This window comes from Amblyomma mixtum, chromosome 5 (genome assembly GCF_055824585.1).
Source record: "Amblyomma mixtum isolate Tamu chromosome 5, ASM5582458v1, whole genome shotgun sequence".
Taxonomy (NCBI): Eukaryota; Metazoa; Arthropoda; class Arachnida; order Ixodida; family Ixodidae; genus Amblyomma; species Amblyomma mixtum.
The window spans coordinates 65,457,520-65,480,956 of record NC_143016.1 but is presented as its reverse complement, the minus strand read 5'-3'; the positions used below and the strand labels follow the sequence as shown (position 1 = coordinate 65,480,956).

The 23,437-nt window shown below is 46.8% G+C and overlaps 1 protein-coding gene across 1 annotated transcript; it reads left to right on the top strand.

The window, feature by feature from the left end:
• The first annotated feature begins 14,948 nt into the window (after positions 1–14,948).
• Positions 14,949–22,554, top strand: LOC149342479 (pituitary tumor-transforming gene 1 protein-interacting protein-like). Its single transcript, XM_089544873.1, has 4 exons — positions 14,949–15,333; positions 18,292–18,347; positions 20,188–20,299; positions 20,802–22,554. Exons 1-4 carry the CDS (start codon positions 15,180–15,182, stop codon positions 21,065–21,067), a joined length of 588 nt encoding a protein of 195 aa, XP_089400999.1. The 5' UTR covers positions 14,949–15,179; the 3' UTR covers positions 21,068–22,554.
• The last annotated feature ends 883 nt before the right edge of the window (positions 22,555–23,437 follow it).

Below are 23,437 nucleotides of genomic sequence, written 5' to 3'. Positions count from 1 at the left end.
TGGAAATTATCATTGCATAAGAATGGCCTACATTCATAGAGCATCAATGTAGATATACATGTGTGGAGATGTGCTTTGCCTTGTCCCTGCAGAGCACTTCGATGTTCCTGGCTGCGCTCTAAGTGCCCCGGAAGCACTTTATAAAGCACGATATAAGAGACCAATAAATATATATAAGGAAACCCTCATCTTTTCCACCGCAGCCTGGCAGAAAAGCTACACAAGTTTTGAACAGGTGTGGTTGACGTGCCGATTTATGAGTTGTAACAATCGCCTGCCTGATGTAGCAACGGTGGTAGCGGTAGTAAAAACTCTTTAGTTCCTTCAATAATCGCATATTTGTCAAGCAACCAATTACGTTTCAAGATTAGGCGTCAGGATTGCGTTTATATCGGTGCAAAGGAGTGGTTGTATAAAGGGACGCTTCTTTTCTCTTTATTTCTTTGCCATCTTTATTATTTCCCAGCCATACCCTTGACTATAATACAGTTCGTGAGTAGACATCAATCATGGAGGTGAAATCCAGAAAGGATACGGACAAGTACTTTTTTTATCGCTTTAAAGAGCAGTCATGCAGCTGGTCTATTTGGCATGTACAGTACAAAACAACACGAGAAACGCACCCCAAGAACATATCTTTTCCCGATTCAATACATAGAATAAACAAAAGACTGCTCACCAAAGAAAGGAGAGAATGTGCTCTTCTGCAGTTTTCACCGGGGAGCCACCGTGAGTTGCGTCCGAGGGGTAAAACCTAGAGCCCTCGAATCTCTTGATTAGCCCATGGCATGCCTTCATAGGGAGACGAAAATTCCTGCGAAACTGGTTTAGAACAGGCATATATAGACAGCCGCTGTCACAATGTTCACTCAACTTTTTCTTACCTCTTCCTCGGAGTAAAGCCGCACTACTGTCTCCACGTAGTTTGTGACCTTCGGTATTTTTTGCGGAACACTGAACAGTTTGGCGAACATCACCTCGTAAGCTTCACAGTCGTCGGAGCTAGAGGAGTCACTGCTCTCTCCTAATTCCAGAAGAAGCTTTGACGGTGCTCCAAATGTCGCAATATGCTTCCGCTTTGCCATGACAAAAATCGCGTAAGATAAGGGCCAAGCTACGGAAAGAAACGGAACTATTCGCGCCTTCGCCCCTTCGCATTTGCCGATGCAGAATCGCCGGTGGCCGTCGAAATAGGGCGAGGGCCTGTCACGTGATCAGAACTCGGCGGGAGCGTCCAGTTGCTCCGAGAGAAAAGCCAGAGCGTCTCGAGCTGCTCTGAGTGAGAGGAGAGCACTGCGCAAGAACCAGGCGAATGTGATCAGAGCGCCAGCTCTCGACCAGCCGAATGCGTGTTCGCCTCTCAGAGCACTACAGAGCGCTCTCAATGCACCAGTCGAAGATACCATGACTCTGTTGAGAGCCCCTCGTGTAGGTCTTAAGGCTGGTTCACATGCAAGCGACTGAGCGATTGAGCGGCGCGTCGCAGCGAAAATTTCCAACTTGTTGGAACCTCGCCGCTCGTCGCAGCGACGACTCAAAACTAGGGGTGTGCGAATATTCGAAATTTTCGAATATAATTCGAATATTATATTTCTAGTATTCGTATTCGATTCGAAATCCAAGTATTCGTGTTGTCTCGATTATTCGACCCGACGCGAATATTCGTATCTAGCCGAATATTCATTGTGAGCACCGGCGTTCATTTCGGTCCGCAAGCCCTATCGACAGAAACATAAGAACAGGGCGGCGCCCAGCAACGTTACTAGTAACGTTGGCGCCCAGAGCAATGCGCATTCCTTCCTCGAAGATACTCCTAGGGCCATGGCGTAGCTGACTGCGCTGGTGAGCTTTTTTGTGGCTATAGCTACGAAGCTGGTATAGTCAGAGCTGTGCACGTACCTCGCAATACGTGCGAGTTCAGTGCCAAGTGAGAGGGTATACTTTCTGTGGCTGGAGGAGTCATTTCAGCTAGAAGGGACTGCTTCTGCCTGACCATGTGGAGCAGCGGGTTTTCCTTCACGACAACCTTCTATGTTCATCCCAGCAACGCGCGTTCGTGCTGATGGCAAGTTAGCCTTAATCAATGCTGTGTACCAGCCATCTTCTCTGATATTTCCACTCTTCTAAGAATAATGTTCGAGACTGATACTCTTTGTGCAGCCACACACACCTTTTGTGTTCATTTAATCATTGATAGTTGAACTGTGATGTTCTTAGATGCACAAATAAATGTTTTCTAGTGGTTAAATGCGTCTGTCCTTGGTTATTCGATTCGATATTCGGAGCCAAGTATTCGTATTCGATTCGTATTCGAAGAATTTGATATTCGCACAACCCTACTCAAAACAGGTTTTTCCGTAGCGGCGGCAGGATTCGCTAGCATATTCGCTTGCATGTGAAACAGGCTTTGCGTCGCAAGGCAGGATTTCGCCCGAGCGACCGGCACCACACGTCTCCACGAGGTGCGATAATTGGAATTTTTATATTGCTTTTCAGATGTTGTACATGCCATGAACTGTCAATAGTCTTTGCGTGAAGCATGCATTTTACAGACGCTTTCAAACGTTTCCAGGGACCCATTAACTTTTATAGCGAAAGCTTTGCTACGCCATGTTCTGCGAGTTTCGCAGACTCCGTCGCTTTGACCTTCACCGACCTTCAGCCCCTCCGGAACTGCGCTGGCTCGACCATGTGACTAGCCACGTCACTCGCCGCGGTGGTTCCGCCGCGCATGCGCTCTCCCGCTGTCAGACCGCGTGACTCGTCGCGCAGTGCGAACTGGGGGGTATCTGTTACAACCGGCGTCGTCGCTTCGGCGGACGCGGTTGTTCTCGCATCTTTCAATTCTCCTCTGTCTGCACGTGGCAGCGAGTGTGGCTCAGCCCGAGCCAGTGGGCAGGCCCAAAGCCACCTGGCAGGCCCCTGCACTTTCCCTTTCACACTTCCTACAGTCGCAACAACAACAGAATAGGCAGTGTGCGCACGTGCGCGCTTCGCCATGGGTCCGAGCGAAGCTGGGCCATCTCGGAACGTTACGCAGAGGACTTGCAAAGTCCATCATCAATTAAGTGACATCTGACCACCCCGCGGATATCGCTTGCTTTCGCTTTGTATAACTAGGTTTAGAGTTAAACCTTCAGCGGGTTTATGGGTGTTTTACGAACCAAAACAACTCGGGCTATGAGGGACGCCGTAGTGAAGGGCTCCGGAAATTTCGACCTACTGGGGTTCTTTAACTTACACCGGCTTCTAGAATTTCGCCTCCATCGAAATTCGACCCCCGCGGCCGGGATCTAACCCGCGTCTTTCTTAAACCTCCAGCAATTTTTTAACTACCCCAGCTAGGCTCCTGATGGCCCTCGGCTGTTGACCCGAAAGACGCGGGCTCGATCCCGGCCACGGCGGTCGAATTTCTATGGAGGCGAAATTCTAGCGGACCGTGTACTGTGCGGTGTCAGTGCACGTTAAAAAACCCCAGGTGGTCGAAAACGGCGTCCCTCATATTGTGACGATTCGTGCGCGTACACCAGTGGCCGCACAAACACGGTCAGTGACTCCCGGGAGGCGGCAGACCGCGCCATCCTGGCGGCGTGTCTCCACGGAGGGGCAAAGCGCATAGGATGGCCGTTGACGACTCCTACGGTGGGGATTAAGCCTGTCACGAAGATTCCAGGGGAGATCTGCGCGGAGGGAACAAAAGGAAGCGGCGAGCAGGCGGCGCCGCGGGGGCACCAGTGGCCGCACAAACCCGGTCAGTGACTCCCGGGAGGCGGCAGACCGGCGTCGCGTCGCCACGGAGGAGGGCTCGACGCTGTCACGAGGAGGGAGATCTGCGCGGAGGGAACAAAAGGAAGCGGCGAGCGGGCGGCGCCGCGAAGCAGCCAGCGGCTACGGCGAAGATGGAGGCTGCAGAAAGAAAGAAGCAAAATGCTTAAAAAGGGGGAGCCGACGGGAGGAAAGGACGGAGAGGGACGACTCGAACGAGCTGACGAGATGGAGGAAGACAGAAGACCGGGGCCGCGCATTGACCAGGGAGCCCGGGGTCTAGCCTTCGCCCACGTTCGACCTCCGACAGCACGCTGCCACACCAGCAGCTCCTCCAACGCCTGGCCGAGAACGAGAGCTGCACGGCCGCGAAAAGTCCCCAGCCTGGCCGCAGAAGACATCCAGCCACTCGTCGAGCCCGTGCCACAACAAGCTGACTGAGCCCCGACGTGGACGAGCCCTACTACATTTCCCGTAAGCGGCATCAAGCCAGATCCATTTAATTAAATCATATTCTAAAATCATTCTTGGAGTCTGTGTATCTATCTCCTCGTGCCCAGTGTGGACCCAGGGCCAATTTAAGAAACCGGTCTATCACAATATATACTGAGTCGCTTTGGGATTAAGCCACCATAAATCAAACCAGTAATAGCCTTATCCGTTTTGAGAATTTCGTGAGCTCCTTACAGTCTTTTTAAATATTAATATTTATTTTAATATTAATTTTAAATATTTGTAGCCGGTTGTATAAGTCAGCTATCAGAAATTAGTTACCCATAGTTGACATGGTTGCCCTGCTTTCTGATGTCCGCCTATACAGCTATTTCTACGCCGGAGAAGCCACCTTTATAGCTCGAAAAGCCTATTTGTAAATAATAGTGCGGGATCCCTTGAAGCACTTGGTACATATGACATGCCTCGTAGGCAGCAGTACCGAGCGGAGCTGGGCCATCTCGGAACGTTACGTAGAGGACTTGCAAAGTCCATCATCAAGTGACATCTGACCACCCCGCGGATATCGCTCGCTTTCGCTTTGTGTAACTAGGCTATTAACTGTATATGGTTATTTAGGAGCGTTAAAATCAGTCGTCAACCATCCCCATTATTGGGCTCTCTTTTGCGCCATTTATTTCAAAGGTGGCTCGTATAGTACCGACGTTAGCTCACCGTGCAGGTAGCTTTTCAAGTAGCCTTTATGACAGAAGGCATATATAGCCGGATATATATATATATATATTAAGTCTTAATCTCATCCGCCCACCTAACTTTCTGCCGTCCCCTGCTACGTTTGCTTTCTCTTGGAATCCACTCCGTTACCCTTAAGGACCAGCGGTTATCTTGCCTTCGCATTACATGCCCTGCTCAAGCCCACTTCTTCCTCTTGATTTCAACTAGGATGTCATTAACCCGCGTTTGTTCCCTCACCCACTCCGCCCTCTTCCGATCTCTTAACGTTACACCTATCATTTTCCTTTCCATAGCTCGCTGCGTTGTTCTTAACTTAAGCTGAACCCTCTTTGTTAGCCTCCACGTTTCTGCCCCATAGGTGAGTACCGGTAGGATACAGCTGTTATATACTTTTCTCTTCATGGATATTGGTAAGCTACCATTCATGACCTGAGAGAACCTGCCATACGCGCTCCACCCCATTCTTATTAAGAAGTTTGCGGGGATACAGTGGCGGCAACTAGCAAAGGACAGGGTTAATTGGAGAGACATGGGAGAGGCCTTTGCCCTGCAGTGGGTGTAGTCAGGCTGATGATGATGATGATATATATTAAGTATCGAAACTGCTGAGCCTCCCGTATACAGCAGAAGAGTCAATCTAGCTGCGTAAAAGCAATCAACGTGACTCGCGGCATGCGTCGGCATCTCTTGTGCATGTTCATGAGACAAAGCATTCCCTTTTACCCGCTCGTGCACTCGAATGAGTGGCAAAGCACTTGTATTGTTCAAATACCAAGTCAGATAGACGTGCCGGGCTTCTACACATCGCTTTGGACTGCGAGTTTAATTATCGCGTCAATTTTGCGGCCCCTGCAACGCTACGACGAACAAAGAGATTAGCTCGACTTTGTTATATATTAGTCGCTAAAGGAGATATGATAACATGAATATTGGCTAAGAGGAAGCGACATATGCTCTGCTGGCAAAGATCTGGGCGGCCATGCTCTGGCTTTCTAATTGATTCATACAGATGCAAGTGGTGGTCTTGTGGCGCTGATTCTTTTATTAACATGAGTAAGAAAGAAAACACAACCTATTTTAAGCAGTGAACGGTCATATTCCCAAATATGCAGGGTGTTTTTTTTTTTTTTTAACCGTTTACAGATTTTTGAAATGAAGGCGTATCGTGAATGCCGCCTTCACGGAATGGACGCGAGATAAAGACATAGTTGATATCCCCTCTGGATCTCGTAGACGGAATTGGGTTGAAGATGATTGTTGTAGGATGCTTGTCGTCTTGCGGATTCGAATTGCTCAATCACATTGCAAGAGGACACTTCTGGAGAGGTTAACTTTTTATAACAATTAAAAGCACAAAGGAAGATACAAGCAAGGAGAAAACATATTTACACTTGACTGACTCGACGTGACGAAACCAGCCCTCGGTCCTGCCGAAACAGCTGGTTTTAAACCCCATGTCCCCGCCCTCGGTGGGGATAATAATCAATCAGTTAACTGCACAAACATCAACCCAATAGATTATTGGGGAAAGGAAAACATCACCAATCAACAATTCGGAAGGATAACACAACCAATCAATGATTGGGGAAAGAAGGTTACTCATCGCGACACCGTACACGTATGTACACTTTCTACCATCACGATTTCGAATAATTATGCTTTCCTGCTGCGAGCTTCGCGAACACTCATTTTCCCAACGTCCGGTTGACCCAAGTTCAAGGAAAATCACTTCAACTGACCCATCTGTTCCGCATCGTCGCTCCTCATGCCTGCAGCTATAGCGTGGCAATATCCTGTTGACCGCGCTTCAAGCTGTCAACGCACACCGCTGCAAACATGGGACAAAAGCCACGCACTGTGACGCGGGGCCGTCTCGCCGCACGCACGTGCACACAGGATGCGACCTAATGAATCCGTCCCTGAAGGGAGTTTGACCTTTCCCGCAATACTCCGCTTTCCGGCGCCCCCCTTATCCCGCTGGGTTGACTCACCCCCATTCTCTGCGGTTGTGCGGAGGGCCCAAGAGAAAGTAATGGGAATTCTCTAACGCGAACCGGATGCGGCAAAACAAAGTACAGCACCGCGAACTTCACTGACATGGCGGTCAAATTTATTTAATTAATTAGCTAGATTTCGTTAATTATATTTTTAACCCTTCACTTTACGCTGCATATTGCAATCGCAATATTGAAGGCTGTAAATATTCAAACCTAATACAGTTTGCAGCATGTCCTTAAGCGCAACAGATATTGAGATATTCGCGATTGAATTTTCAGCCTTTTCGGATCCGATTCGGAAACTCTCAGAATGCGCCGGATTTCCCGCCCATGATACTACGTAAGAGACTGGCGAAATGATGACGACAACCGACGGCAGCAAGGCTAGCTCCGACTGCGGCAGAGTTGCGAAGAGCGCATAGTCACCATCAAAGTAGCACCGATACCCAGGAATATGGACCCGAACCTATGGTGCGAAGAGAAGCAAGAGCACAGTATGTACAAAGAACACTGGCAACTAGTAACGACACAGTGTACGTAGACGCTGCTACATACACTGAGGACAGAAACCACAAGAAAAGTAAAGTGGCAACGGTGATAACTCGGACCTAAAAGAAATCACCAGCGCATCAATCCGGAACTTTGAGGCCGAAGAAGCAGCCGTGGCTCTAGCGGCAGCGGAGGGCTACCGATTCAACAGCTCCTTAACCATACTCACAGACTCGCAAACTGCATGCCGCAACTACCTAAACGGCAGAATCAGCCACAGCGCGCTCCGCATCCTCCGCTCAAATGGCAAAACCGAAAACAACCAGGCCAACCACACGATAGTTTGGGTGCCGGGACATACATTACGGGAAATCAGGAGGCGGATAGGATAGCTCGAGGATACGCAACAAACCGAGCATCCAACAATCTCGACCCCGCTGAGGAACCTGAGCCGGTAGCCCAAAGCTATACAGAGATGCTAAACTATTACAGAGGGATCAGACTAAAATATCCGCCCCCACACAAACAGCTAAATAGAGAAGACGCCGTAGCGTGGAGAGAGTTAAAACCGGGAACATTCCCGTGCCTAAACATGCTAAGCAAAATCTACCCAGTGCAGTACGAGAGCTAGTGCCCGTGGTGTGGAGGCAAACCAACCCTATACCATACCACATGGACTTGCCAGAAAATATACGAGCTAGTCATAAGAGAAACCCCGAGTGCGGAACATTGGGAGAGGATGCTATCCAGCGACATCCTGAAAGTCCAACAAGGACTAGTAAGGCGTGCACGCACGGCAGCTACTCTCAGCGGAGCCCTGACTAGGGGAACCGACCCTGAAGAGAAGATGCACGACTCCATCTGAAGCCGCAAAAACCACTGTAAAACAGAGCAATAAATAAACGTTTTCCACCACCACCACCACTTCCGCCGTGAGCAGCACGCGCTTTTTTTTTTTTTTTCATCATTGGCATTGAATTCAGAGGCATGTTTCCTGCCGTCAGCGGCTTCGAAAAAGCCTCAAGGTGATAACGCGCAAGATTTTCCTTTCCGCTCTGGCTCTGACAAGAAAGGACTGGTGACTTATCTATCGGCTTGCGATTTATTATTTTTCACCGGAATCTCCACTGGTCCTCTGCCGGCTGTCGATTCTGTTAACAGAACGAACAAGGCTGCTGCAATACTATACATATATGAACTCTGAATGCGCGTTGGAATGGCAGGGCAGCTGCAACCGCGACACTCGTTGACGGAAAGGGTGCAGACGGTTGTCGCCTGTGTAAAAACGAATGGCAACGCTCGCCTCGTCTCATGACTCTACGCCTCCGAGAATCTTGGCTACCCGGTTCCGGACCTCAGGATCTATGCTTCATTTAAAGAAGGCAAAGGGAGTTATATCCTGGGTGAAGAATTCGAGATAAATGTTCTCGCCTACGTTCGTGCATACCCCGTAACCAGCATTCGTCAAATCATCGAGGCCGTTGGATCCTCCCGCTATTCAGTCTGGAGAGTGCTCAAGAAGCATAGTTTTTATCCTTACTAAATATCGCTGCGTCAGGCTGTCAGTGAAGACGATTATAGAAAGCGGTATGAATTCAGCAACTGGGCGTTGATCAAATGTGACGAAGACTCAGACTTTTTTAGGAAAGTTCTGCGGACGGACGAGGCCCACTTTTGCCATAATGGGGAAGTCAATGTACACAACACCCACTACTGGTATGATCAGAACCTGCACTGATCCGGGAACACCACCACCAAGTCCGGCGGTCAGTGAATGTCTGGCGTGGCATTTACTCAATTCGAGTAGTGTGGGGCCGTACTTTCTGTAAGAAAATCTAGCAGCAGTCATACGCAGCGAGTATTCTTAGTGGTGCTGTCAGCGCTTTCAAGTCCGCGGGATCCCGTTAAGTCAAGCTCACGGCTCGTGGTTTGAGCACGACGGGCGCCTGCGCACTTCTCGTCACGTGGAAGGGATTGGCTCGACAGCAACTTCCCTGGTCAGTGGATAGGGCGCGGTGGAATCATGTTCTCGCCACCAATAGGTCACTCGACCTAACTCCATTAGACTTATTTCTTTAGGGTTACGTCAAGAACGAAGTCTACGCAACTGAACCCGAAGACATGGCAGTACTCAAACAAAGAATTATCAAGGCATGTGCGAATATACCCCCGCAGGTTGTGAAACGAGTGCTGCAGTCAGTGAAGGAGGATTCATGGCATGCGTGGAGGTTGAAGGCAAGCACTTGATCATTACTGATGCATAAAACCTAGCCACCGAGATACGACGGGGCAACAGTAATCAGTTTACGTATTTTGAAATTACTTTGGTTGAAAAATAGTAAAGCACACGCAAACAACTTGCGCATGTTCCTTTCTTGGCCGAGCCACAGCGGAGAGGGAAATTTTGCGCGTTATTACAGTGCTGTTTTTTTCGAACCCGCTGATGGCGGGAAATGTGCCTCCAAGTTCAATGCCAATGACGAAAATAGAGGGTGCGCTGCTCACGGAAGCAGTGACTATGCGCTGCAATCGAGCGCCTGCCTGCCGCAGTCTTGGTGCCGTCGGTTGTCGTCATAATTTCGTCAGTCTCTTACGTAGTATCGTGGGCGGGATTTCCGGCGCACTCAGAGCGTTCAGTTCCCTAACCGGAGCCGAAAAGGCTGGAAATTCAATCGCGAATATCTCAATACCTGTTGCACTTAGGGACATGCTGCAAATTGTATTTGCTTTGAATCATTTCAGTCTCCAAAACTGCGACTGCAATATGCAGCGTGAAGTGAAGAGTTAAAAAAATAGTTAACGAAATTTGGCTAATTAATTCATTCACTTTGACCGCTATTTTCTTGTGTCCGCCGAGCCGAATATACATTCCGTGCAGGCGGAATTCGCGATACTATCAGCGCCTTCTTTTTAAAAATGTGTAAACGGTACACACAAAAAAACCTGCATAAAGGGAATATGCAAGCAAGAAATGGTATACGCAGACAGTCTGCATAAGCTGCTAGCCTATGTATTTAGCGCAATAAATGCGCGTTTTTTTTTTTTATGGAGGGGGGAGGGGGGGGGGGTGCAAGGAAAAAGAGAGAAAGTGCACACGGTCATGCATGTGATAGCTCCTAAGAATAAAATGTTTTTTTTTTATCGAAGATAATTATATCGCTCACCATTCTGGTCCTGAAATCATGTTGTAGGCATGATGACGCCCATATATGCACGGTCCCAATTAAATTTCGTTATGACTTTCTTCGCACACAAGCAGGAACTATGCGAAACCGAGAACGCTATTATGTATTGCTCGTGCGATCTATAACATCTTTGAAATGAAAACCAAGTTGAACCCGATTTCTTCAAGAAAATGGGGACTAATGCTTTTTTCGGTGGAAAGTTTATCGTCCAAGGGTGAGTAGTGATAGGAGAATCACGCGCCTACTCTCGAATCTCCGGGCCAATGTGCGGCGGCACATATGAGGCGGAGAACAGATAGATACCCGATGGTCCGTTAGGGTAACGGAGTGCATTCCAAAGGCACGGGCCGACAGGGAGTCAGGGTGGGACGACAGTTTGCGGAAATAAAGTAGCCGCAGTAGAAGGACAGGTGTAAACCTCACACAGGGAGGCGCACATTCATAGCCCCTCGTAGAACGTACTGTGACGTGCCGAAATAGTGCAATCGCATTCTAACGGGAGGCAGCAGTCCGCCTTCGGCTTTTCGCGCATTTTGTTCAGTGCGCGGAAACAAATTAAAAGAAAAGAATTTGTGAGAATACCTCGTCTAGCATTCGAATTGAGTGCACATGCATGGTAGGTGTGATACAAAATAGAGAAATCGTGTATTTTTCCCGCAATAACGAATTTTCTCATTTCTGCACTGGCGTTGAAAATGTCGACTTGTAGGTATTAATTTTTTCGTCCAGAGAAAACCTATGTAAAAAAAAAAAAGTGTTATTGTGTCCCATATATACTTATGGAGTAATTATTGGTGGAATGCTTTCGCTCCGTTGCCTATCATATTGCAGTTACTACGCGATAGTCGGGCTATGGCGTGTTTTGCCAGCCTTTGCACGTCAGTTTGAGGAGCTCTTGCCTCTTCCATGATGTATATGCTACCTCGCTCTTCGCAGATTAGCTTCATGACGTTTCTTCGGCGCACATTTATGAATATGTAAGGCACCCACAGAAGCGCACCCGCGCGCGCCGTCGATTATGCGAAGTAAGTAACAGACGCGGCGCGTATATAAATAAAAGGCGTTTAGCGCCGACGGCTAGCCCGTGCCTTAAATATGCCGTTTGGGTTCCTTTGAAGAAAGTGTTTTTTACACGACTACCGGGGTCAGCCCCGCTGTAGCGATCTGGCGGTCGCCGGACTGTCGCTGTTCCCGGTGAACAATTTGTGCATCTTTTGTTTGCCTCTCTCACGTATTAATGCATCGTTGGTGTAAGATCTTTCTCTCTGTGTATCGTATAGCCTCTCGTAAGTTAACTTTCTGCGTGTGTTCTGATGTGTCGAGTGTAATTGCTTTGTATCGTCTTTCCACTGTATAAACTATGTTGCACTGTGAACATTTGACTACAACCCATTCTCTGCCTTGCGACCGGCGAAAACTGGACACCAAATGCACCCCCGTTTTCACTTTGTTTGCGGCTCAACTTGTTAAATCGATGGCATCCCCAGTGAGAACAGAACAACTTCCCCCATACGCTCGATCTAAGGGTGTCCAGTACATTCACACCTCATAAATGAACTTTTGCAGCAAAACCGAACGCGATAATGCTAAGGTTGGCAGAAAAGAAATGCGCTGATCATGGTCATAGATGGTCATGGTCATAGCCTCTGCACGTGGCACATCATTGCACCGCACCGCGAGAAAGTCGACAACGGGCCGTGAATGCACCAGCGAAGTATGCAAACGAACGCCTGTGCTCCTATGGTAAGAGGCGCGGTGCGCATATGTATAGCGCTTTTAGAAGCGGGACTTGCGTGGGGTAGCGGCGCTGCTGAAGCAGCGGAACGCGTGTGCGCCTGTGGTCACGGCGACCGAAGTGGATGACGGAGACACCCTGGAACCACCGCAGCTGTACGTGGTTGTACCTCGCGCATCACGACCCGCACGCGTTCTTCCTTACGCCTATAGTTTCGTTTTCGCGCCATCGTTGCGCGCGCTCTCCACACCGACGTTTTTAAATAGTTAGAAACCATGCTCCTCACTGCGTCGATGGAATTGCATCAATAGCCGCAACAGAACTCGGCGCCTGCGAGCACATGGAGTGTTTTTTCGAAAATTTCCTGAACGCTTTTCAATGTTTAGCTTGCTGGCGCTGTTGTGAAAACCGTTCCAAGCGGAATTTCTGCTAAATGCCAATGCTAAATCAGGTAAGTGTTTTTCTCGTGCTGAGAAACAAAAAATAATATCGCTGCCAAAATCACTAAGCCAGCTGATTAACTCTCAAATGTGACAGAATTTCTCATCCCTGAGCTTACGATACGCAAGCGTTAAGCGAGCTAGCCGAGTCAAGGATGTCGTTTTTTGAGCGGCTTTCCACTGTTATTGTTGCTCGTCTCCATGCGTAGCGCGTTCTAGTTTCGCGAGCCGTGTTGCATAATGCGCCGCCTTTTGCCCTTCCGATAGCAAAGACTGACGTCACTCCGCCAGTATCTGATCCAGAGTTAATGAAAACAGGCAAGAATTATAGCTGCAACTCTCAGCTTCAAGGATATATTCGTTATTTTTTGTGCAGTTTATTATATCTCATTCCATATTCGTCTCAAATGTAAAAGTACTGTATTTGAGTTCAGGTTTTTACGCTTTGCCCGACAGCGATCGTAGTGAATGAGTGAACTTTCCTGTTTAAAAAGCAGAAATCTGCAGTCCCCCCTTTTTTTACATGCTGCAAGAGCTCTACAAAACGCTTTTTTTTTCTGCTTCAAAAGCTGGAGTATCTGCTACAAAATGTCATTTACCTGCTGCAAATCATGAAATGACAGCTACAAAAGCTTCTGCTAGGAGCCTGTTGTCAGTACACCCCAGCATTCCCCCATATCGTCCGTTTCGTGCGTTTGTTTTTCCCTATATTTCAAAATGCACGGATCATAGAAATGCACGTACATCACCATGCCTCGTTGTGTTTTTCTTGTCTGTATAAATATGACCATGGCCATACTTTCTTGTCCCCCCCCCCCCTTATGTAATGCCCAAACCAGGGCCCTTAAGGGATAATAAATGATGATGATGATGATGATATATAACACCCGCTGGGGTGGTTGAGTGGTTATGCATGTTGGTCACGTCGTGGGCTCGTGACGGGGGATCCACGGCACCTCTTTTATCTTCCTTTCACTACCTCTTTCATCGCTTTCCTCATGTTATTACTACAGTGTACTATAGAATATTGCATTCTAGTTCACTATAGTATCACTATACTATTGAGGTTTCCACCAGTTAGAGTCTGATGTAGTTATTTCATGTAGTTATTTGAGATGTAGTTATTTTCATTCCCTTCGCAATCCGCTTAAATACCCTCCGCTCGCTCTTGTCCACATGCGTTCCTGCTTCGCTAGCCGGAGTACCTGGGTTCGAACCCGGCCGCGCGTTTCGATGCAAGTGAAAAGAAAAAGGTGCCAGTGTGCTGCAACGTTACTAGAAGTAATCTAGTAACGTTGAGTGTGCTGTGCGATGTCAGCGCATGTTAAGGATCCCCGGGTGGTGGAAATATTCCGGAGCCCTTCACTACGGCACCTCTGTTACTCACTCTTCTTTCACTCCCACTTTTCTCCCTTTCCTTACTGCGCGGTTGAGGCTTCCACAAAGGAGTGATAGTTACTGCGCCTTTCATTTCCTGATAACCAATCTTTACTTGCCCCGGACCTCGGACGACGGCTACGACAAGGACCGACCTTTCCGCTACAGCCATAAAACGTTGATTACACGACATGGAGTTCACTTGTTCAATTTACATGGTGTTCAGTTGGTGTTAGATATTCAGCATGGTGTTCAAGTGTTCACGGCGTCTTCCTCCATGCTTGATGATCTAGTGAGTCACTGTTGACAGCAGCATCACCTGTGGTTCGGGTGGTATTAATCGAACCTAAGTAAATTATAAATAAAAATATTACTATCAACAGTCTCGCGCCAATGCTGACGGTTGCGTCCTACCGCGCGCTTGCCGTTCGCGCAAACGTTGGTTAGCACGTTCGTACAGTCGCATCGTTCGGAGCCTTCCGCACGCACACGGCATGCGGCTACGCTAGGGTGCCTCGATGGAGCGCGCGCGCATCGAGGCACCCTAGGCTACGCGGACATGCAACGCCACCTTGCGGCGTACGTGGTCAGACATCTTTCTGGCGTTGCCATCGTTGATTACTGCCTCCGAGATCGGTGAAATTGGTATGCAGTACACCGGAGCATCAACAGGCCGCGGAGCAAGCGCTCTTTGTTATTAACTTTGTTTTTTGTGGTTTCATCAAACTGCCGCGCGGCCGCGCTCTTTGGATAAACTTTTCCCACGTGACCTTCTCTCCCACCCACCCGTTGCTCGCTGCTGCTGGCTCTCGAAAGTTGCCATTTGCGCTGTTTGGGCTGGCGGTGTACCGCCAGCGCGCGGGTTTTGTTGGTGTGTTGCTAGCTGTGTTCCGGTGGTGCGCAAAAGTCATCTGGAAGCGCTCGCTGTGTAAACGCCGCACGATAAGGGACGTGATCTATTTGGTGTATCCCAAGCATCTTTAGGACTGCTTCCAAGTTTATTATGTACAGTATGAAGTGTGTAACGTTCTTCGTCGCACTTGCCTGTTGCGTCGTACCCGTTGTGTTTTCATCTGACCCTGCACCGACCGAAGCAACAAGGCATGTTCCAGTGACGACGACAGAGGCGCCGACGACTACCATCTCACCGCAAGCAGGTACTGTGAAAAATAAAGCTTAAAATAAGAAACGTTTGTGTTGCGCTATCGGTTGTGAACTTTCACCCCTCCTCTCTCTGCCGGACAGACGTCGGCGAAGCGGCTGATACTGCCGATTAAAGTCTATGTGCATGCCCTTGGCGTTGTTATCGGCCTGAACACTTCCGCTGCTGTGCATAGAAGGCGTCTTGTGTGACATTTCCTTCGTCCTATTTCTCCCCTATATCTGTAGCGCACAAAGTGCGAGTCGTTCCTAAGGTATCGGCATCGATGTAGCTGCTGTAGCGCAATAGTATCCGCAAGCATGCAACGTTGCTCCGAAAGCGCTCAGCAACTACGTTGAGGACACGGCCACGCGTTCATTGTTTGCTGGCAGGACTGCAATCGCGAAGTAACCCCATGGGTTTTCCTAAGTTCCTTGTTCTTTTAGTTTTCTTGCGTGCTTTCACGTACGAGTGCGTCTATAAAGAGCGCATGCGGTCGCCAGTGCGTCGTCGTAAATCGAGGCGCGCCTTCCTTCAAACCCGTTGGAAGAGGGATCGTTTATAGGTTTCGTTTTTTCTTTGCCTTTGTAACATATATAGTGCTCAGTGGGTCGCTTTGATGCCAGAGCGGAAAGGGCTGCCGGTGCTTTCCAGTACGAACGGGAAGGGGGGGGGGGGGGGGGGGGGGCGTTTATTGCCACCTCTACCTCCAGTGCTGTAGCCGTCGATAGCAACGTTCATGTCGGTCCGTTTTAACAAAAGGTTTCCGCTTCAGTCGCTGCGCGTACGCAGAAAGCGTGAATCGCTCGGGCTTCGCAACGTAGTGCTAGACTCTCATTGTGATTGTGTCGCAGGACGGTTGTCTGATTGCGCACATGACTGACGTTTGGCCGTGACTAATAGACGGCTGCCTCCCTGACGTTTCTGTGCTTCAGCTGACTGTCCGTCTTTTTGCTTCCCTCCCTCCATCAGTCAGTGCTCTGTTGCTTTTTTTTTTTATTACAGCTCTTGTTTATAATTGCGCCTCAGCAATGAGTATGGACGTCATGCAGTGCATCAGGGTTCAGAGTCGCTCCGATGCGCAGTTTGGAGAATCATTTTTTCCCATGCGTGGTGGCCTGAATACTTAGCTTCACATTCAGACCTAACAGATGAGCAAGCTTTGTCCCCGCAGAGGAATTCTTGATAAGTTATATATTGTCGTGAGGAAGTTAGAATTTCATTTATATCTTAAGATCTTGTAACTGATGTTTGGCCCAGAAATACTGCAGAAAAACTATATACAGGTGCCTTAATAGTTGGTTAATCTTGTCACGGAGATATATTTTTGCAAAGAACTGCTTTATAAACTATTAATGCAAAATTTGTTGCTCTTCAGGAATATCATGGTGAACTTCGTTAGGTGTACGGTAAAGATGGTTGTCAGGCCGCAGGGTGTAGATAAAAGCAGTTCGTACGAGCTCTCCATGGTGGCTGATAAGTTTGTAATTAGTTGTGAATCGCACCTGTCTGCCATTGTTGTGTGGGATGGAAGTATGTACTTGTCTATTCAGCTGAAATTTGAGTGTAACATATTATGATTGGCGAAAACATGGAACATACCATTAGATAAAGTTTTGCAGCTATTGGAACTGAAATATGTGTGCAGCATTTCATACTACTTAAAAGTACTCCTTAACGGACGCAATATATTTAAAGAATGGTACGAAAATGGTCATTTGATACCCGTGGTGCTATCTGTTGGGAAACGAAAAATTCTTTGTACGAGCCCTGCTTACATTAAACCAACCCACAGCAAGTTGGACTTACAGTCAGAAATGACAGTGGTCTGGCTCATCCTCATCCAAGTGTGCTAGAGGGTTAAAAGAGGATGTGGATCGCTTAGCTGCCATCATTCACTGAAGCAGATAACATTAGGTAAACAGTTGCACCTTTCGCAGTCAGCGCTGGTAGCATCTCGGGTGCCAAGTTTGTGCACTTATTGACTATAAGAGTGTGCACCTAGGCTACTTTTCAATTTCTGGATTTTGCTGCATTTGCAGTGGTAGTTTCAGTTGCATTTTGTTTTAAGCGCCACCATGTAGTCTAGCCAGCTTCGTCAGAGAATAAATTTTTCTTCACTTCCCCAGTCTGGCACTTTCAGTACTGTGGCTGCCTGTCATGATCTGCCCACCTTGTTCTTTAAAAGAGCCTAAAGTAGAAGGGGAATATGGGGTTTGGTTTAGACAAATGAGCAGTGACTCACTTGTGGAGTTGAGGGCTTGGAGTATTTGTATTGAATGCCTTGTTGTGAGATCCTTTAGCTATGGGGCATTAACGTAGTTTGTGAAGTATATACACGGGAAGCTCCTACATTGTGGTCACGTGGAAGGATCTGACAACTTTCCAAGTGTGTGCTTCAGTAAATGCTATGTTGTGCGAAAGTTTTATAAGCTCTTTCAGAGGTCTGTTCTTGTTAGGTCCAAATTGCCTGCTTGTGAAGCTAAGTGTGGCAGTTTGTATGCAAATGTCAAACCAGATACTATTGTATCATTATGCAGCGTTAGTGCTAAGGTAATTTAGCCGCCTGTTGTCATGTGATTATGTGACTTTGTTCCTAGGGTTCATTTTTACTTGCCTTGTCATTGTTTTCCCTTGCTGCCCACGTGCCTGTCATGGCAACGCACAATTTCTGATATTAAGCTGCGTAGTGCCTACTGAGGCTCTTGTTGCCATGCTACACAATTTTAATCTGTTGATTAAGAAGTTTGAAATGGAAAGATCCCAGACACATGTCGAGTAAAGATATCCAGATGTTCATCAAGCAGGGATTTTTTTTTTTCCTTCCACATATGTGCTCATGTGCGTGTTCCTTTTTAGTGGTAGTTTTATGTTACTTTTGCTAGTTGTGCAATATTGAACACAAGCAAACTTGCTGTTTGTGTTTTCTTTGTTTTTCTGTATGAGCTCTTAACGGTTTTGTTCTTGCTTTCAGTATGTGCCCAGAAGACAAACACATCGTGTTCTGAATGTTTAGCAGCTGGCACTGGGGTAAGTAAACCATGCATGTTTGTTTGTCCTTGAATCTGTGGCATTATTATCAGCAGTTAGCATCTGCCATGTAGGTTTAACATGCATACTTTCTTCTTTTATTTGCATGAAAGACTTCTGTGTTCTCTTCCACAAATGTAAATAGTGAGAGGCACTTGAAATATAGTCGATAGTGATAATACAGTCATAAAAAGGTGACTAAAAATTACATTTTGCTGTTTTCACTTCTGAGTTAAATTTAGAACAATGTGTTGACATACTTTACAAGAATTGCTCTGCTTTTGTGCACAAGGGTTGCAGCTCAAATAACGAATTCACTAAAATGTCGAGCCGTATTTGGTATGAAAATTTTTCTCTTGAAGTTAATGTAGTGATTTTGCATATGATAAGCAACTTTTCCTTTAAGGCTATGTTATTTTAATTTTATTCCAAACTGCTATTTTAGAGTTACTCATGAGCACTAATTTTGCAAGATGGATTTTGTGTGTACTGCTGGAATTAATTACAAAGCTGAAGCCGTTGCAAAGTACTGTAAATTTTTACCACACAAGCTATTCTGTCTGTCTGATGGTTGAAACTTGTTTTTGTGCCTGCAATACTTGCAAAATATCTATGAGATATTACTGAGCAGACATTGTAAGGCTGCACTACTTCTTTGTGTGCAGAACTGAATAATGCTATGACAGTGGGGTAGGAGAAAATTCTACGAACAAGTATTCCAAGTTCAAAGAAGGCCCGGTGAATGTGTGGCTGGGAATTGCAGTAGTACCTGGTGACATATTAGGAGTGAAACTAGTTTCCTTCAGTGCTCTAGAAAACTATTTATTTATGGTTAACTGGTGCTCAAGGTTATGACTGTATACAATGTCTACCAATGTTAAAGGGACACTGAGGAGAAATTGAAGTTGACTTGCATCGACAGAATACCAGCTCTTGATTACAAAAACGCCATTCATACTGACAACAAAGCTCCTGTAACATAGAAAAGAGCAAGAACCAAAATACAGGTATCGCCGCCACAGGCCAAACTCGCAAGTACAAGCTTCATGGCGTCATAGGACAAAACAGTGTTGCTAGAACCAATAGTTCTAGCAACACTAGGACACGAGAAGCTACGAATCACTGAGGCGCAGCAAATGCATGCGCAAATCTCCTTGACGTCGCCAGCTGGCGCCACGTACCCGACAGCTAGGCGCGCTCCTGCAGCGCCGGGATCAATCAGCGCTTGCTCTCAGCGGTATGGGGGCTCCCGGTATTCCGCTAATGGTAACAAGGTACACGGTATGCTAAAGGCGTCTATTTGCGAGAACTTCGTTGACGACTTCGAGAACGGGATCCATTATAACGCTGGCAAAACGCCGGTGCAAATGTAAACAAAGCGACGGCCGCAATAGCCGATAGATGCCTTCAACGTGCAGCTGGCGGTAGCTTTCTTTTCGGCTGCTGCTGGGCCGCACTGCTGGCCGCCAGAAATCACGGAGTCTGTGTTACGTCATGTGAATGTCATGTTTCACGTCACTTAGTTCTGTGTCGTCATAGCAGAATCCAAAGTTTGAATCAGAGCGGCGGGAAAAACTATTTCAACTTCGAATCCAAATTTCTTAGAAATAAATGCATCTTTCGCTGCCGGCCAAGTGGCAACAAAGCCATGAAATGCTGAACTTTCGGATTTTGCTATAAAAAAAATATTAATAGAGCTCTCCTCAGTGTCCCTTTAATGCATACCACAGCTCTTCAAAAAATGTGTTTTGTGCCAAAAACCAGAGCCTGGATAAACACAGCTGGACTATGCAGAGTCATATTTTCCCTTGAGAAACCTGCTTCTCATCCCTCTTTTTAGTGTTACTACTGCTCCACATCGCGGAGATGTGGCTTCTATCCATACAAGAGGCTAATCCCAAGCCATGACGAATGTGCCTACTTCTCTGAGGTCTATTGGGGCGTCTGCTTCAGTAAGTTGGTTGACTTTCTCCTTGTGTGTTTAGTGTTTCTGAAGTTTATTGGACTACAGAGGTGTAAATGCTGCTATTTAGAAAAAGGTTGTGACAGTCCTGTAAAGCTTCTGAAGTTTTTACTTTGATGTCAGCACGGTTGCATATTGTACCGTGAAGCAAAAATTGTAAGTTATGTGGAATTGAATGGGGTGTAACCACGTCCAGGCTTTTTATCTAAATGTAGTGAGTTTACTAGCCAAACTGCTGGATCATTACTGTGCATTCATTGCTCTAATGTTACTGATTGGTGAATCATGAAAATGTCTGAACTCTTGATTAAGTTCACTAAACTGTGATGTTTGTGTGTGCGCACGCACGCACATGCATGCTTGCATACATGCGTGTTTGCATGTGTACTCACACACCTTGAGGCCTGCTATATATGTGCTGTCAAGGTTTAGTTCCAGGTTTCTTGCTTTTGTCTTACATCCTGATTTTCCTTTTCTTTTTTCCTTTCCAGTTTCTCTTCAAGGCAGTGTAATTGCCATTAGTGTGGTTGTGGGCACTCTGCTGCTAGCATTATTGGTGTGCTGCTGCTGCTGCTGCCGCAAGCGTCAAAACAACAAGTGGTTGCGCGATATGGCTCGCATGGAAGAAGAGCGCAGGCAGCGTCAGGAACGCTCAGATGAGCGGCGAGCAGAGCGCAAGGCACGCACCGATGATATTCGGCGCAAGTATGGTCTAGTTCGGGATGAGACCCCACCTTACACTCGTTTCGACCATTGACGCTGCCCTGTTCGGCTGTGTAGAAAAGTGGAGTGGCTGACTCCTGTATGCGTCTGAATGCTTTGGTCTTTCACTTAACCTGGCCAATGCATGAGAGACGTGGCAACAGTGATTGGCACTGCTGTGAGAAGAAGGTGGTTCCTTGTGGCTTTGTCCCCTTAAAAGGTACCGTGAGATGCTGGTGTGAAGTTCGTGGGCAAGAGTAATGTGATTCACTGAACGGCACTCTTCCCTTGTTCCCGATGAGACAGTGTTTAGCAGCCACAAACAGTTTTATGCACATCTGACATGTGCAAAACTGAAGACGGTTACTTTCCCCATACAACTTCCAGCTTTCCCATTCAAGGTCTCATATCATCGAGAAATTAGGATGAGATACTTTATATATTTGATGTCTGCTAAAGCTTGTCATTGAAAGCAGCCACGCATTAAGGACTTCAGCAACATTGTTAATAGTGAAAAGGCTGCGAAGTGATGCAAGTACTTTTTCTTCGGTCTGGTCATTGTGACTTTTGTGCTTTCCAGAAGAGCAATGGGTTGACGAAGTTATGATTTTCTGATACACTGATGTATGCATGAAGGTTTTAGAGCCGATGCTTTCTACTTTGGCAATGTGCCTTAACGTAAAGCCCAAGGAGACTTACCATATCAGATGATCAACATCAAGCTCTATTAGCTGTCAGCGACAGCTACTTTTAAAGATTATAATGTACTTACTTTTGTTCTCGCACATGCACAAATACTGTACTTCACAGTTGTATGTTTGTATTGTGGCACTTTCTTTATGTGCGGTTACTACAGTTTATTGTTGAATGCAACAGCCTTAAGGTCATGGGCTTCAAAAAGGGTTGTATTCCTCTTTGAATGATAGAATTTATTCTTTAATCATTTTAGTAAAAAAGAAATTGATTTCAGTGCTTCTGCTCTTAATTGTCCTAGAAAGTATGTAATTTTGGCTGTGGAAACACTTGGTGACATAGGTTTATGCTGCCGTTACATTCCACTTGCAAATGGTGTTATTTTTAGGCATTTTCTGCCTTATTAAAACTGTTTTCACAAAAAAACATCAAATGATTGTTAGCGCTGTTTTTATGCCTCTGCATGAATGTTGCAGTCCACTGTTATTCCTCACTGTTGGGACGTGTGACGGTGACTGTCTACATTTGCTTTTTTTTTTTCTTGAGAAGGAAGTTGTGGGGCGCATTCACATGGTTAATGCAGCATCTGTGGTTTAGAGCACTACAGTTTCGATGCAAATACCCGAGCTTTTCAGCTGTGTAAGCGCAAGCCATTGTTCCTTGGGCTGTGAAAATGTGCCTTTACAGTGGCAACTGTTTTTGCTTGAGATCATCCCATCGTTACATATGTCACTGTTGACAGTTTGAGAGCACTTATTTGTTTTCTAACTTGGCTTTCTTCGCACTGTCTTGTGAACCTTTTTTTTTACCAGGCCATGTAACACCGTTCACTAAAGTTATTGATCTTCATATTGTCCTTCTGCCATTGGAGTTTATGCCAGCTTCAAAAACGTTGTCTACCTTATGGAGTGTGCACCAACCTTGGTTTGACATCTTGCTTGGCTTCCCTCCCTCCATTTTTCAAGCCATCCAGCATCCATGCCATGTACAGGCGCGGCCATAAGTAAACTGAGCACGCTATTGCGTTCGTAGTGCAATCACCCTTTCTCCATTGGAAATGAAGAAGTGTTGTTTGTCTACAAGAAAGCCCACCAACCTCCTCTACCAGCATCCGCGTACCACTGCTGCGAATTTCAATTAGGTGACGCGTGAAAAATATTCAAAGACAATTGCGTGCTCCGTTTACTTTTTCTGTGCCTGTACAGTACACAAGATTGGTGGTGCTCGTTGTGCTATTTTATCACTGAAATTTACACCTACTTCAGGACCATTTCTTGTGAACCCTGCATCAGGCTTGGGTGCACAAGAAAGCTAATGTGGCATCGCAAGCATTGAAACAGGAAGTTTTAGTGTTTTTATATGACATACATGAACTCTGACTGCACATCTGCACAGATGGCTGCATTATCTTCTCTAGGTTTTTCACACTCAGTGGCCATTCCGGCAGAGTTTGCTGTGAATAATGTGAACACTGTTTACCATGCTTTGCCACATTTGGAACTCGCTGCTGTTAGTGCTGCCACTGATTTTATTAATGAAGAGATCCTTCCAAGATGGTCAGTATTCTCTGACTCGAAGGCAGTCTTTGCCTGCACTGCAGATCGAATGCTCTGCTGGTATGAGGTCTCAGCACCACTTCACAGTGCTGGCATGGAAGGACCTGATGTACTGTACCAATGGCTGCTGGAACACGGGCATCACGGGGAAGATAAAAGACTAATGAGAGTCAAAT

Bases quoted from the DNA above. Each gene is read 5' to 3' on its own strand.
- LOC149342479 (XM_089544873.1), top strand. From the start codon at position 15,180: ATGTACAGTATGAAGTGTGTAACGTTCTTCGTCGCACTTGCCTGTTGC. The intron at 15,334-18,291 runs GTACTGTGAAAA...TCTTGCTTTCAG, and splicing joins TACCATCTCACCGCAAGCAG to TATGTGCCCAGAAGACAAAC. The intron at 20,300-20,801 runs GTAAGTTGGTTG...TTTCCTTTCCAG, and splicing joins CTATTGGGGCGTCTGCTTCA to TTTCTCTTCAAGGCAGTGTA.